This window comes from Sminthopsis crassicaudata, chromosome 3 (genome assembly GCF_048593235.1).
Source record: "Sminthopsis crassicaudata isolate SCR6 chromosome 3, ASM4859323v1, whole genome shotgun sequence".
Lineage (NCBI taxonomy): Eukaryota > Metazoa > Chordata > Mammalia > Dasyuromorphia > Dasyuridae > Sminthopsis > Sminthopsis crassicaudata.
Genome location: NC_133619.1, coordinates 644,778,374 through 644,794,728, shown reverse-complemented (window position 1 = coordinate 644,794,728; position 16,355 = coordinate 644,778,374). Strand labels below are relative to the sequence as shown.

The following is a 16,355-nucleotide window of genomic DNA, read 5'->3' as shown; positions in this document are numbered from 1 at the left end:
GGGCGGTGGAAGGTGAATTGGCGCCGCCCAGGATTTATCTCGCCACCCTTTCAGCGCCAGAGGGGAAGGAGGGAGCCCCAAAGCTGGGAATGAGAGTGGGAAAAGTGGGCAGCGGGGGAGGGGGGAAGACCGGGGGGGAGGGGGGAGGACCGGGGGAGGGGGAGGAGCCTGAACAGCCGGGTGGGCGGTGATCCTGGCGGAAAAGGAGCTCGAGGGGTGGGGTTTGGAAGCCTGGGCGGAGTCCAGGGCAGGCGTTGGGCCTCTCCAGTGGTCAAAACATTTCACGTGATGGGGGCGGGGCTTGGGGCGGGGCAGCAGTTCAGGGCGTGACTTCCTGCTCCCGGGCGTCCTAGAAGGAGACCGCTCCTTTGGGGAAATCTCCGGTTCTGGCTGAACTCTTGAGCCCCGGAGAAATCTGCTCCGAGAGCTGGCGGGAAACTGGGACTTCCGGACCTGAGATCTCCCTGCCTCCGCCGGGGCAGGCCCCAGGTAGGTCCGTCCACTCCCGCCCTCCCCGCCCACCTCGGAGCTTTTGCCCGTCGCGTTTGCCTTTACTAATGGGGGATGAACTTCAGCACCAGAAGCCCCCCTCCCCCATCAATGTTTTTCACACCCCAAGTGTTTCCCAAACTTGGGAGGTTCCCGTCCCCGGATTTATCACCGGCTGACACCTTCCCACAAGGCGCCGGGAGTCCCGCCTTGTTCTGGCTCCCGTTAGAAACGTGGTGCTTCTGCCTTCAGACTTGGGCCCCGGATGGATTAGGTCGGCGAGGACCCACTCCGGACGCGGGCCCCCGAACCCCTGCCATGGCTCCCTCGTCCAGGCCCCCTTTATTTTTTTCCCCCCTGAGGCTGGGGTTAAGTGACTTGCCCAGGGTCACACAGCTGGAAGTGTTAAGTGTCTGAGACCAGATTTGAACTCGGGTCCTCCTGACTTCAGGGCTGGTGCTCTAGCCGCTGCGCCCCCTAGCGGCCATCCAGGCCCCCTTTAGAGGCACCAAATCTAAGCTCTCCTAGGATCTAGACCACCTCCCAGCTCCTCAGGGCACAGCCACGCTGCTTTCCCGGGATCCGTGCCCCCCCCCCCCCCCAAGCCTTCTGCCCTCCAGTGTCCCTGATCTTACCCGAGCTGGGTCAGAATTTCTCTCCCAGATCTGACCTGGGCTCTCCTTTCCTCCTGCTTCCCTGCCCCCTCTTTTAAAGCCCTGAAACCTCCCCTCCCCCCCCTAGTTCCCTGGCTTCCCCTGACGCCTCCATCCTGAGCCATCCTTCCCTCCCCTCGGGTTATTGCATATTCTGTAGGCTTTTACCTCCTGCCCCAGGCGGACATTACCTTTTTCTACCTTTCCGAGATGAAGGTTACAATGTTGCCAGCTTTCCGCCCTCCCCCACCTTTCTCAGTTCTTCCTCTTGCCCAATGTTTATAATTGTTTCCATTTCCCTTTTCCTACCCATCGGACACGGTTCAGCTGCCACCTTTGAAGCTCCCAACAGTGACACAGATAACGTTTTCCCATCTATACTAGTTGGCCTTAATGCGGGCCTTGGAATTTATCGTTCTCTTTTTTTCTGGATCTTTTATATTCAATTTTCCATTGAGTTCAGCTCTTTTGTTACAGACACATGAAAGTTTTTCAGGAAGATTCTGTTCCCAGATTTCTGGGTAAACTTCAGGATGCAAGTCCAGGTCTCTTGTCCTTTGAAATTTAACGTAACCAAAGCCATGGTCTTTTAGAGTCGAAGCTGCAGGTTTTGTGAAATCCTGACCATTTCTGCAGTGTCCAAGTCTGTCTTATTTTCTGCTTGGATGGCAGTGTTTTCTCCTTCACCTGGCAATTGTGAAATTTTGCTAGGATATTCTTGTAAGGTTTTCTCCTGTGATCTCCTCAGTTGGTGAAAAGTAGATTTTTTTCTTTCCCCTTTTACCCTCTTGTTCTAGAATTTCTGGGCAATTTTGTCTTATAATTTCTGGAAATATTGTATCCAGATTCTTTAAATAATAACCTTTAGGTTGTCCAACAATTCTTATGTTGTCTCTCCTTGATGTGTTCTCCAGTTTTTCTAATGAGATGTTTCACCTTCACTTCTATGTTTTCTAGTTTAGTTGGTTTTTGGTCTCTTATAATGTCACTCGATTCCTCCTTTTCAGTTCTGTTTTTCAAGAACTTTTTTGTTACCTGTTTGAAACTGATGAATTTCTTAATTCATAATTTCTTGGATTGCTTTCATTTCCCTCCCTGATATTTCCTTGATCTCTTACTTGATTATTGAATTCCTTTTTTTTTATGTTCTTTCAGGAACTCCTTTTGGGCTTGTCGGGTACCTTTGAAGTCATCCTTTGGGATAGGAATAGCTTATTATTTAACCTCACTATTTTCTGCATATTAATCATGCTCTTCTTTTATACTAAAGTAGGTGTTGTGAAGTTCTTTTTCCTTTGCTTGCTCATCCTGAATTTTCATTTGGTTTTGTTTTATATTTAGCAGCTTATAACTGATAATTATTACAGTTAAGTTGGATTTCTGAGCTGGGTAATGCTGCCTTAACCCCCAGCTCCTCCTTACTGTTATGTTCTGAATTCTGTCAAGAGACTCAACCTCAGCAACAATTGTCACCTAAGGCACAAGGAGGGTGCCTCAACTGCTGTCCTGGAAATGGTTTTGCTCTGTTAAATACTGCACTTTCCACCTCATTCCTCCTTGTTCTCAGCCTCAGCCCAGCAGAACATCTGGCTAGCACTGCCAGCCCTGACTAGGATCCTTCACTCTTGCCCTACTTGGTTTTCATAGCGTGAAATTTACTGAGCAAAATGTTTTACATGTTTGCACTTATATAACCTTTGCAAATTGTTTGTTACTTGTTTTTTTGCTGGAAACAAATTTTAAAGTGTTAAAAATTGTCTTTACGTGTCATTGGGAAATAAAATACTTTTTAATATTAAAAAATGAGGTAAAGCAACCTCAATCCCCTCTGTTTCTGTATCTTTTAGACATATCGAACTAGTGCTCTAATTTGAGATGTCTTATGATTACCATGTAAGACTAAACCCATTTTGTTTTCCTTCTCTTTTGCTTCTTCTTGTTAAAGACCCCACTACTCTCCAAGTCCCTCAGGCTCCATGAATCCTGTTTCTTACCCGCAGGAACATCATTTCAACCCTGCAACATCTCTGCAATGCATCTTCTCTCCACTGATGTTTCAACGTTCTGCTCTAGTTCCTTGTCACCTCACCCCTTAGGGTACTGCAGCAGCCTGCTTGTGACTTGGCCCGATTCCAGACTGTCTAACCCATCCTTTATTTAGCCAACAAGGACAAGGCTGCTTGGGGCTCTTCAGACTCAGAGGACTTTCCTGGAATAGATGAAGGGGAAGCAGGAAGGCTTGGGCCTGAGATCTCTGGGCATTCTCTTGGATCTGCCATTTTCTATTACTGCAAACCATCTCTGCTGGGGTGGGACCCAGGTAGGTGTGAGCCAGGGCTCCTCACAAGTCCTGGCTTCTGCTGGCTGCCCTTGTCATTCATACTTCTTATCTGCTCTGATGGCCAGTGTCCTCCCCATCTGTCAGAACAATTCCCTTCCAGGTCTGGCTACTTAATGAATTCTTGGCTCCTACCTCTTTTTTAGGTTTCCAAACACTTCAGAAATATCCACTGACCCTCTTCCTCAAGCTTCCCATTAAGCTGTATTTGCCCAAAGGCAGGCTTTCCCCATAGTAACGCAGGAGTCCCACTTTCAGCCTCCCCTTATGGCCCCAGGTGTCCTAACTCTGCTCCCAGCTCCTATTGTGTGGCTTCAGACATGATTTCTTTTTTTTTTTTTTTTTTTTTAATTATATATATATATATATATATATTTTATAATACTATCCCTTGTATTCATTTTTCCAAATTACCCCCCCTCCCTCTATTCCCTCCCCCCGACGACAGGCAATACCATACATTTTACATGTGTTACAATATAGTCTAGGTACAATACATGTGTGCGAATATCATTTTCTTGTTGCACAATAAACATTAGAATCCGAAGGTATATGCAACCTGGGCAGACAGATATTAGTGCTAACAATTTTCATTCCCCTCCCAGTGTTTCTTCTCTGGGTGTAGCTACCTCTGTCCATCATTGATCAACTGGAAGTGAGTTGGATCTTCTTTATGTTGAAGATTTCCACTTCCATCAGAATACATCCCCATACAGTATTGTTGTTGAAGTGTACAGTGATCTTCTGGTTCTGCTCATTTCACTCAGCATCAGTTGATTTAAGTCTCTCCAGGCCTCTCTGTATTCCTCCTGCTGGTCATTTCTTACCGAGCAATAATATTCCATAACCTTCATATACCACAATTTACCCAACCATTCTCCAACTGATGGACATCCATTCATCTTCCAGTTTCTAGCTACAACAAAAAGAGCTGCCACAAACATTTTGGCACATATACAGACATGATTTCTTAAGAAGTTTCACAGGCACTGCCTTTCTGGCCCAGGGACCCTTCTTGTCTGCAGGAACTGAAGCTGTTTCCTGGGCCAACTTCTCTGGACCCGCACATCTTGAGCTCCTTCCCAGGCATGTGGATCACTGTCTCCACATTCCTTTTAAGGATTGTAAGCCTAAAATCTACCCAACAGTCTTAGGACCCTCATCTTCCCTCATCTTCTACTAAGATTTCAGGACTCAGCCAGGCTTTCCAGCTTCCTGCCCCTTCCCTCACCATTTGTCTGGTGGGGAGAAGGGATGCTGGGAGGAATGGGTATTAGTAGCAGGGAGAATTCTGACTCAGGGGACATTGAGGTTCTACACAGGCTCATCCTATCTGGGGCCCCAAACCCCTCCTGCCTCTTGGGTCTGTAGGAGGGTGGGGGAGAGGAAAGGAGGCAGAACAGAGTCCTTCAGACTGACAGCTTAGCTTAAGGTCAAGGTGTCCCCTGCTTTCAGGGCCATCTCCAGTCACCCTGATCTATATCTGGCCACTGGAGCCAGGGGGCTCTGGAGGAGGAGGTGAGGCTGGAGACTTTGCACCTCCCCATGCTCTTCTCCCCTGTCCCAATTCAATTAACTGCCTTCCCAATCTTGGCTTTCCCTTCCCAATGTCGGGGTCCTCTTAGAGAAGGAAGGGCAAACAACAAGCCTGTAGAAATTCAGTTATTAACTAGAGTTACAAGGATTATCTCATATAGGGACATAAACAGTTTATTTAGCCTTGTTATTTCTTTTTCTTCCCTCTTTACTTTTTTATGCTACTCTTGAATCTTTTACTGGAAATTTTGAAATGTCTGTTGTGCTTGGGCCTTTTCATCAAGAATTTATAAAATTTCCCTTTTTCATTGAATATTTTCCTTTGTGAAAGTTTGTTAGGCTACTCCTCACTGGGCGCTACCTTTCCTTACCCAGTGGCCACAAGGATCTTCAGACATCTCTGGATATAGTCAGCCACCACACCTGAGGAAGATTGCAGCAGGCACACTTTATTGGGTTCAGCTCATGATGTCTCCTATTATGTCTCTCCCTCTTCCCTTGTCCCTTATATCTTCCCCCCAACCATCCTCCGGTTCCCCCATGGTCACTTGTCTCAGCAACAGTCCTTCCATAGGAGGGCAGTGCTTGCCTCCTCCTTGGCTTGTACTCAATGCATGACTGTTTGTGCCATAGTTCTCTTGCTGGAACACCTAGTGCACACCTGTCAGTGCCTCATGCCCGGGTGCCTCAACCCAATTCTGGCTTATACTCTACCCAAGGCATTGTGTATTTATAGGGACAAAGAAAAACAGGTGAGGTAGAAGGTTTCAGGGCCCAAGAAAACACTATGTTTAGTTTTGTTGGTTAGTTATTTTGTGGTTATAATCCATCTTCTTTGCCTTGTAGAATATCATATTGCAATACTGAATGTGCCTAAACAATATTTGAATTGGTTGTGGCTGCTTCCAAATTTTTTTCTTGACCTGAGAGTTCTGCAATTTAGCTATAATGTTCCTAGGAGTTTTCATTTTGGGATCTCTTTCAGAGGGTGATCAGTGGATTCTTTCCATTTATATTTTATTTATATTAGCTTCCAAATTATTAACGAATTATTTTCTTCAGTGTACCTTCTTTTTCATTTGGCCAATTCTTTTAAAGGAGTTGTTTTCTTTAGTGGATTTTTGTACTTTCCTTAAAGCAAACTGGTGACATTTTTTTTCATGATTCTTTAGTTCCACTCTCATTTCTTATCCTAATTTTTGTTCTACTTCTCTTATTTGATTTTGGATCTCCTCTAGGAGGACTTTTTGGACTTCTGACCAATTCATATTGCTGTTTGAGACAGCGCATTGGAGGCATTTTGATCTCATGTTCTTCCGAGTTTCTCTTTGGATCTTCAACGACAATAATTTTCTTTTGCCAGAGCTTTTGTATTTTGTTGTTTGTTTCTCATTTCCCAGGCTATACTGTGGCTTTTAAGATTGAGCTCTTCCCCTGAGCAGATGACACTATCCCAAGCATTTTGTTCTGGGATCAGAAGCTTGGTTAATGACTTCTTGCTTCAAAGACAGATTTATTGGCTGGCTCCTTGCTAGTTGTGCCAAAGGCTCTGGAACTGGCTGTTGACCTATGGTGGCAGGGTCCAATGTGCCGCCAGTTGTTGATCTGTCCCAGGCTATGTTCCCCTTTTACCCAAGTGAGACAGATCTTTCCTGCAATCCTTTTACATTATCTAAGGCTGGAAACTTGTTTCTCCCCATTGTTCTGTAGGTTTTGTCACTGTACTCTTAATTGAAAGTTATTTCATAGGAAACTCCTATGAGTTCAGGCAATAGCCTACCTTTTCGCTTGCTTCTTGACTCTACCATTTTCATTTTTCAACCTTTTATCCTCCCTCCCCCTGTTGGTTTGGATCAGCCCTAAAGGCAGGACCAGGGGCATAGTAACTCCTCTGGAACCTCACCCTTTACAATTTCCTGTAGGCTAGTTTCCTGTCCAGGAAAAGAAGGGAACCACATCTGCTCGGTAATAACAGTAATCCCCCACCCCCAACAGCCTGTAGAGGACCAAGACCTGGCCCAAGCAGGAAAGCTGGAGCTAGAGGAATGGCCCCTGAGAACCACAGAACCCCAACCCAGGTGAGTGTATTCTGCCCACAGATGTGGCAATATCAAGCCCAAGAGACCATTTTCATGGATCTGGAGGGTGGACTGTGAGGCTGGCCATCTCTCTTATCTGTGGATCCTTTACCAAAAAAAACCAGGCAGGAAAGTGAATGCAGTAATAACAACACTGCCCTCCTCACTGCTATGTTTTGAACTGATTCCTTGTACCTTTTTTATATTTTCAACTGATTCACTGTCCCTTTGGCATCTTCAGCAATAACCCCCTTCCCCCAGGTGCTGTTCCCAAGTTTGTTTAAATATTCCCTCAATAATAGTCACTGATAAAGATGACTACATCACTCAGTAGTGTCTATCCTATAGGTATCACATCTTTGGTTTAGTCCAGCACCATCTTCCCATTGCGCACGTGTGCACGCACACACACACACACACACACACACACACACACACACACACCTTCTAGCCACTCTGTGGCCAAGTTCCCTGTAACCACTGACTTTCCTCAAACTCTTGACCCTGTTGCCTGGAGTTGAAGCCTGGAAGCTTCCCATGCTCTTGTCCTTTCCCTGGCTGGAAGCAGAGCAGAAATTGTCCCCCTGCTGTTGCTCAACTCCTGCTGTCTCAGGCCACACAGATCTTCCTGAATCTTTCTGAATCACTTCTCTTTGCCATTTTTGGCTTTATTATTGTAATTTTTTTTTCCCTAAGGCAATTGGGGTTAAGTGACTTTGCCCAGGGTCACACACCTAGGAAGTATTAAGTGTCTGAGTGAAGATTTGAACTCGGGTTCTCCTGATGTCAGGAGCAATGCTCTATTCACTGTGCCATGTAGGAGCACCTATTATAATTTAAATATATATTTATATATGCAATTTATATATGTATAATTTATAATTATATAAATTATTTATAAAGAAATTTTCATGCAGAATATAACAGCAGATGCAATATAAAACAAAGATAATAAATGCTGCACATGATTCAGGAGCTGTCCAGCATTTCCTGGCTTCCTGGCATGTTTTCTTTTATTCCATTTATTTTCTTTTTTTCTTGAGGCCCCTCCGTGCCTCAGAGCTGTAATTAGGTACATCTAGAATCATACTGAGCATACTCAGCTCATATTTAGCCTTTCTCTCCCTTTACCATTGCTTGGGTTAAAGCAGGAGGCATTTGGAAAGGGAAGAGGCTGTGTGTGTGTGTGTGTGTGTGTGTGTGTGTGTATATATACAGGAGATGCAAAGAAGGAAAAATCAGTCCTTGCCCTCAAGAAGCTTCCATTCTAACAAGGAAGACAACATGTCGGCAGCACTGTCCACACCAGCTGTGTACATGGCTGGGCTTCCAAGAGTTCTCATAAAGCATGTGACCTTTGCATAAATCCCTTCTCTCTGGTTCAGTTTCCTTTTGTAACTTGGTGACCACTGGGCCACATCCATTAAGAAGTTTGTGATTTTCTGATCTTTCCTGTGCAACCAGATAACTGGATAAATATACATGTATTTCACATAGACATATTTAACATGTATTGGACTACCTGCCATCCTAGGGGAGGGGAATGGGGGGAAGGATGGGAAAACTTGGAACAAAAGGTTTTGCCAAGGTTCAATGTTGAAAAATTACCCATGCATATGTTTTGTATATAAAAAGCTATAATAAAAAATAAAAAAAGAAAAGTGTGTGATTCTGAAATTTGGAACACAAAATCTTACAAAAAAAATGAATGTTGAAATCTATCTGTACATGTATTTTGGGAAAAAAATTCTGAGGGGAAAAACTGGATCTTAATAATACTTAATTTCTGGCCTTTGGAAAATTCACGCAATTTTTTTTCTCCAGTGATCATGGAAATGTTTTAGCCCAACAACACGTAATACTGGCTAGCTTCACACACACTCACACTTCATGCTATTTTCTTAACATAGCACTGTTTGATTTCAGCTCCACAAATCCTCATCTCTCTCTGATAGAAGCCATAAATTTTCTGATTCCACAAGCAATAATTTCCTAATAAGACATTTCTCAATTTTATTCCACCAGAAGATGTGTTTCTCTATATTCCACTGTTCTTTGGGGGACTTTGGTTTCTGTTCTGGCTCTGAATCCTGTAGGGGCTGTTACCTTTGGGCAGATCCCTCCTCGATGCTTCAGGTCCCTTCTGTAAATTGAGGAGCATTGGATTAGATCAGTCATGAAGCATGTTTCAACTCTTCAATCCTCTGTGTGTTGGTGCTTTAGGAGTTGGTGACCTTCAAGGATGTGGCTGTGGACTTCAGCCCTGAGGAGTGGGGTCTGTTGGACCCAGATCAGAAAGAGCTGCACAAGGAGGTCATGCTGGAGAATGCCGAGAACTTGCTCTCCCTGGGTAAGGAGCGCTTCCCTTGGAACTCTAGAACTGCCATCAACAGGAATGTAACCATCCCCTCCCTGGGGTGCAGAGATTCAGGCTTTTACCACTGCTTCGAAAGGCCCAAGGGCTGCCTCCTATCCCCAAGAGAAAGGGTCCTACTGCTGCCTGGTTCTTCTATGAGTTGTGTTTGCATTTTGCGAACCCGGCAATTGTGTCTGCAAACCTTCTGAAAACTGATCCTGCCCCTTTTCACTGAACATGGGATAGGAGAAAGAACCCCCTTAGTCTTGGGGGGGGAGAATCATTTTGTCTTCACAATGTTCTTTTTGGTTAAAAAAAACAAAAACAAATGTTTACCTCACTGCCCCTGTTGTAACTCATAAATCCCCAGCACAGCAAGTGGGCCCTTGTTCTTCCTTTCTACATCCCCTAAAGGCCTGCACAGATATGGAGAGAGAAAGGAAATGGAGGAGGTCTTTTCATACATTTGCTGGGATTCAGGTCTTATGCTCAGAGCTTCCTTCATGTACATTATTGTACTTGATCTCCACTAAAACCCTGTGTTTTGGCTGCCATCATTATCCTCATTTTACATGTCTGGAGGCTGAAACAAACATTTGAACTATGTGCTTTCTGACTGCAGGCCCAGTGCTCCCTTCTCTGTGCTCCCAGCTGCCTCTAATGTCCAGAAAATGGAACCTCTGGGATGTGGCCATCCTGCTGTGAAGGAGGCAGCCCAATTGGAATCTTTGAATCCAGATTGCCTGCATGGCCTCCTTTCTCCTCTGCCCTCTTCCCCTGGCAATAAGCACTCTGAAAACTATTTTTGATTTGCCCTTGGAACCACTCAGTGGGCCTTGCCCTCTTTCAATGAGGAATAAATGACAAGTTTCAAGACTCACAGTCACTATCTTCCCCCTCCCCAGGACTTCCAGTTCCCAGAGAAGATTTCATCTCCCATTTGGAAAGAGGAGGCCTGAGGAACTCCCATCCTGGTGAGTGAGTTGGAAGCTGGAGTGCAGGCTGCTATCCCAGGAGGCTTCATGTGATAGGCCTGGCAGTGGGAAAACTGGCTTGGAATCCCTTTTCAGACTTTTGTGTTAATGAGATACTGAGCACTTCACTGAACCTCTGAATCTGTCTCCTCATATGTAAAGTGAGGGGGTTGGAGTCCATGGCCTTTCAGTTCCCTTCTAAGGAAGAATTAATGATCCTAGTGGAAGTCTTTGTTGGAAATTTTGTGATGTCCGACTATCTGTAACCAAAGAGAGAAGTCTCCGGCTATCTAACATTACTTTTTATAGGGTTTCCTTAAGCCAAAAAAGCTATCTAACATTACTTTTTAATAGGGTTTCCTTAAGCCAAAAAACATTAATTTTTATTTTTTGATATTATTTAAAACTAAAAACAAATTAGCAAAAGACAAAAGAACAATTTTTAAAAATGTTTTATCTTCAGCACAATATAAGGGACGATTCATAATATGTAACAATAAATTTCTATAAACCATAAATGAAATATATTGTATTCAGAATCGTCCAAACCTTTTTGCTTCCTTGTAGGTTTTCTTTTGTTCTCTACTGTGCACTTTTTACTTTTTTTCTACCCCTTTCATGCTCTACCAACTGCCCACAGGAACAGAACAATTAAGCACCGATCTATATAGGACAGGCAACAACCTCTGAGGAAAGCTGGCCAAAACTGAAAGAGATCAGTTGGATGACTCCCTTCTTGTCTCTTTCCCTCCCTTCCTACATTTTCTCTTTTTTCCCCTTTTCCTTCTTCCTTCCTTGTCCATTTCTCTATTTCTCTTCTTTTTTCCTTCCTGTCCACCTAGGATTTGAACTCGGGTACTCCACTTCAGGGCAGGTGCTCTATTGCTCCATCCAGCTGTCCCTATTTCTTTCTTAAGGACAAAACCTTAAACCAAAATCAGTCTGATTCTCATTGATCACCTATAGGTCCCTTGCTAAACCCCATTTGGTCTTTGTTTGTGTCCTGATTGACTGACACTGAGTGCATATAGCATATGCAGTCATTTCTCCGTCGGCCAGAAACCCTGAGGTTTTTCCCAGACATTTATTCATTCATATTTATTTATGAAGAGGAGATTCTTTGCCTCCACTGCTCCCTAGCATTTATCAGTGGATGAGGACTGCCTGAGTCATAGGAGACCTGTTGGAGACCTTACCTCTCCCTGCATCCAGAGCCATCTGCAGTAATCCTGTTCTATAACTGGCCACTGGACGCAGCTGGCTCTGTTGGGAAAGGTAAGGCCAGTGACCTTGGATAGCCCTCCCTCACTTAAATCCAAATCATTCATGTGTCATGGTGTGACCTCCCTCATGTCATTGTCCTTTTTTAAAGGGAAGACTGACAAGAGTAGACCTGACTCTGCTTTCCTGATTTTCTGTCCCCATTTATCAGTTTGTGAATGGGAGTGGAGTCCACCTCCTTACTCAGAAAGAATTCAGATCTAATTCATCCACTTTCTCCCTTGTCCTGCTTCCTCTTGACCAACTTTTGCCCCATTCTTGGAGGATCATTGGTCTAATTTACATACCTGACAGCTTCCCTTGGGTTAGGGATATAGAGGGAAAGATTTCTGGTTATTCCATAACAGGCCCAGGAGCCCAAGTCCTTGTTATCTTCACTATGGGATTTGTTCATAGGTGAGAGGGAGCAGGAAAGAGACAGAAATAGAAACAGAGATTTGGCACCTCAGAGGGACCAGCATGAGGTGGGGTTAAGCCATGTGATCAGCCCTGATTAATGTTAACCAATCAATAGACATCAATTAAGCACCTGTTCTGTTCTATGCATTGCATTGAGCCCTGGGTATACAAAGAGAAGCTGTCAAGAAGTTGTAAATCCAGCATACAAACTTAGAGATAGTGTGAGCATAAATAACAGTTTATGAAACTTATTCTTATCTAATCCAGACAAAGGAAAGTGGTTTTTATGGAACATGTTCAACAGATATACGTATATAAAGAGAGGAGAAGGGAAGTATATGGAGGAAGGAAGAGTTGAGATGGGGAGAATCAAAATCATAGCGACAATGATAGTAAACAAGCATATGTTGCCTACTATTTGCCAAGAGTTTTATAGGTATTATGTCATTTGATGTTCATAACAACTTGGAAGTGGGTACAATTATTAGTTTAAATTTACAGGAAAACTGAGGCAAAGACCACATTTTTAGGGGTGCAGAGTTAGGTGGTGCCTGAGATTGAATTTAAAAGAAAGGATTGGAAGTGAAATGGATAACATCTGTCTAGTGCAATGGATTGAGAAGCCTCAGTTTCCAGTTCCAATCTCTGCTGCCGGGATTTGGATCAGGTTACTCAGCCATTCAGAGCTCATAGCCTGGTTTCTAAATTATGAGAACCTTCACCTGGCCTTTGCCTCAAGTTTGTTGTGGGGGTCCAAAGTCATTGTATTGTGTGGGGAACTCTGTTAATGGAAACACTATGATTAAATCTGTCATTTCAGTTTGAAAACTTTTTGCCTGGAGAAATTAAAAGTCAATGACTTCATTATCAGCCAGCATTTGAGGATAAATTCATTCATTTGTGTGTTTGTTTCTGTCAGATGCAGAGACATCGTTTGATATGAAGGAGATGAGTGCAAATCTGCAAATGATCTCATGGAAAGATCTTTTTCAATATCGGGAATGCAGGACTGTTCTTGCCAAGCACCAGAGAATCCATGTTGGAGAGAAACCTTATGATTGTAAGAAACATGGAAAGATTGTGAGAGAGCAATTTACTTCTGCTAAACATGAGAAAATTCACACAGAAAAACAGTCTTACAAATGTAACCAATCTGGAAATGCTAAACATCAGAGAAATCACAATATAGAGAAAACTTATGAATGTAATCAATGTGGAAAGGTTTTCACACAGCGTTCCAGTCTTGCTGCCCATTGCAGTGTCCACACTGGAGAGAAGCCTTTTGAATGTGGTGAATATGGAAAGGATTTCATACACAGCAAGAATTTTGTAAAACATCAGAGTATTCACACTGAAGAGAAACATTATAAATGTGAAGTATGTGGAAAGACTTTCACATATCACTCCCATCTTGCTTTGCATCAGAGAATCCACACTGGGGAGAAGCCTTATGAATGTAGTGAATGTGGAAAAGCTTTCACAAAGCGCTCCTACCTTGATGCACATCAGAGAATGCACAATGGAGAGAAGCCTTATGAATGCAATCAATGTGGAAAGGCTTTCATACAGAGCTCCAATCTTCGTGAACATCAGGTAATCCACACTAAAGAGAAACCTTATGAATGTAAAGAATGTGGAAAGGCTTTCACACAGCAGTCCAAACTTGCCATCCATCAGAGAATCCACAGTGGAGAGAAGCCTTATAAATGTAATGAATGTGGAAAGGCTTTCAATCAGAGGGCCAAACTTGCTCCTCATATGAGAACCCACACTGGAGAGAAGCCTTATGAATGTAATCAATGTGGAAAGACTTTCACATATTGCTCCAATCTCCGTGAACATCAGAGAATCCACACTGGAGAGAAGCCTTATGAATGTAATCAATGTGGAAAGGCTTTCACACAGCGTTCTAGTCTTGCTGTCCATCAGAGAATGCATACTGGAGAGAAGCCTTATGAATGTAGTGAATGTGGAAAGGCTTTCACAAAGCGCTCTTATCTTGATGCACATAAGAGAATGCACAATGGAGAGAAGCCTCATGAGTGCAATCAATGTGGAAAGGCTTCCACACAGCATTCCAGTCTTCCTGTTCCTTGGAGTATCCACACTGGAGAGAAGCCTTATGAATGTGGTGAATGTGGAAAGACTTTCATATACAGGAAGAATTTTGTGAAACATCAGAGAATCGACACTGAAGAGAAAGAGTATAAATGTGAAGAATGTGGAAAGACTTTCACATATCGCTCCCATCTTGCTATGCATCAGAGAATCCACACTGGGGAGAAGCCTTATGAATGTAGTGAATGTGGAAAAGCTTTCACAAAGCGCTCTTACCTTGATGCTCATCAGAGAATGCACAATGGAGAGAAGCCTTATGAGTGCAATCAGTGTGGAAAGGCTTTCATACAGAGCTCCAATCTTCGCGAACATCAGGTAATCCACACTAAAGAGAAACCTTATGAATGTAAAGAATGTGGAAAGGCTTTCATACAACACTCCCAACTTGCTGTTCATCAGAGAAACCACAGTGCAGAGAAGCCGTATAAGTGTAATGAATGTGGGAAGGCTTTCACTCAGAGGTCCAAACTTGCTCTTCATATGAGAATCCATACTGGAGAGAAGCCTTATGAATGTAATGAATGTGGAAAAGCTTTCACAAGGCGGTCTGGTCTTAGTAGACATCAGAAAATCCACGTGGGATAGAAATCTCATGAATGGGGAATCCTTCAGACAAAGTTTAAATCTTGTTTAACAATAGATAGTGCACATTAGAAAAAAAAAAATCTTTTGAGTGTTTGGAATATGGCAAAGTTTTTAAAATATATTAATCCCTAAGTAGACATGAGAGGTTCTATACTAGATGAAAAATCTCATTCATATAATCCATGTGGGAAATCATTCAGGCTCACTTCATCCCCTAATTTCCACCAAAAAATTCCTAGAAGATTGAAATTATGGCTAAAGACATAAAAATGGAGGACAGAGCTTGGTAGTCAGGAAGGATTTTCTGCTTGGGAACAAACCTCCTCTGGACTTGGCATAGGAAGGTTTTTAGCCTAAGTTCATCTCTGAGTTTACATTTGAGTATATGGAGTGGAGAGAAGACTCACATTTATCTGGAAGATAAAGGTGACTAGACACCACAATATTCACAGTGTAAACAAATATTAGAAAAATTGTCTTTGTAGAAAGGCTTTCATGTGGATCTCATACTTTCATATAAATCTTGCTCCAGATAAAACTTATGAATATCATGAATGACAGAAGGCCTCTTCCTATAACACAGATTTCATTAGACATTCCAATTTTACAATGTTTATGAAGGTCTGAAAATGGATTAAATTTGTCTCTGAAATCTCAAGATTTCTTATTACTCCTGTATTATATTCTATGGCATTCCTATGGTATAACAGCAGCCATTTTGCTCACTTTGTTTCATGATATTAGGTGATAGAAAAAGTCATAGTGTAAATATTTTTATTCTCAGATATTTATTTTGTGATATTTTCAGACTAGTGAACACAACAGATAAGGGGACTTTTTTTTGAATGGGCAAAACTAGATTTCTCTGTTAATTACTGACTCTAACTTTGGGCAAGTCACTTATTCTATTCCTACCTCAGTTTCTGCACCTGCACAAACTTTGTCAGGTCAAAATGTAATAAACATTTTCATTAATAAAGGACCATGTGAACAGATTAAAAAATAATTGGAGATTTAGCAACTGAGTTTTATTGAGTGGGTTAAAGAACAAATATAAACATAAGATCCTGACAATGAGGCGATATATAAAAACTTTTGGAATACAGCAAAAGCCGTGCTCAGAGGATATTTTATATCAGTAGAATAGAGAAAAAGCAAACCAATGAATTGGGTATATAAAAATGTAGAAGAATGAATAAAATCAAGATCTTAAACACTAAATTGGAAATCCTAAAAATTAAAGATTAATAAAATTGAGTAAAAACCAAATGCATAGTTTTTATGGAAATAAAAGATAAAATAGACAAATCAGTGATATTTAAGAAAAGGAAACCAAATCCCTAGTGTGAAAAAAAGAAAAGGTGATATATGACTACTGAAGCAGAAATTAAAGCAAGTATAAAGAATTACTTGTTTCAACATACAGCAAAACTGCAAAAAAAAAAAAAAAATTGCCTAGAAAAGCAGAAGAGACCTGTTTTAGAAAAAAAATTAGAAATTGAAGCATGCATTAAAATAAGTCACTTAAGAGAAAAGTATTATAAGAGG

General features: G+C 42.5%; 1 protein-coding gene across 5 annotated transcripts; it reads left to right on the top strand.

Annotated features, from left to right (window-relative positions):
• Window positions 1–263: 263 nt before the first annotated feature.
• On the top strand, window positions 264–15,467 carry LOC141564554 (uncharacterized). Of its 5 annotated transcripts, XM_074307144.1 has the most exons (6): window positions 320–489; window positions 3,143–3,462; window positions 6,939–7,094; window positions 9,318–9,444; window positions 10,356–10,424; window positions 13,024–15,467. In XM_074307144.1, the coding sequence occupies exons 2-6, from the start codon at window positions 3,361–3,363 to the stop codon at window positions 14,805–14,807; spliced, it is 2,238 nt and encodes a 745-aa protein (XP_074163245.1). In that variant the 5' UTR covers window positions 320–489; window positions 3,143–3,360; the 3' UTR covers window positions 14,808–15,467. The 5 variants fall into 5 exon arrangements, with proteins under 5 accessions (XP_074163246.1, XP_074163245.1, XP_074163247.1 ...); XM_074307145.1 differs by lacking the exon at window positions 3,143–3,462 and having other exon boundaries at window positions 264–489; window positions 7,012–7,094; XM_074307146.1 differs by lacking the exon at window positions 3,143–3,462.
• Window positions 15,468–16,355: the final 888 nt, after the last annotated feature.

Bases quoted from the DNA above. Each gene is read 5' to 3' on its own strand.
- LOC141564554 (XM_074307144.1), top strand. From the start codon at position 3,361: ATGAAGGGGAAGCAGGAAGGCTTGGGCCTGAGATCTCTGGGCATTCTC. The intron at 9,445-10,355 runs GTAAGGAGCGCT...CCCCCTCCCCAG, and splicing joins CGAGAACTTGCTCTCCCTGG to GACTTCCAGTTCCCAGAGAA. The intron at 10,425-13,023 runs GTGAGTGAGTTG...TGTTTCTGTCAG, and splicing joins CCTGAGGAACTCCCATCCTG to ATGCAGAGACATCGTTTGAT.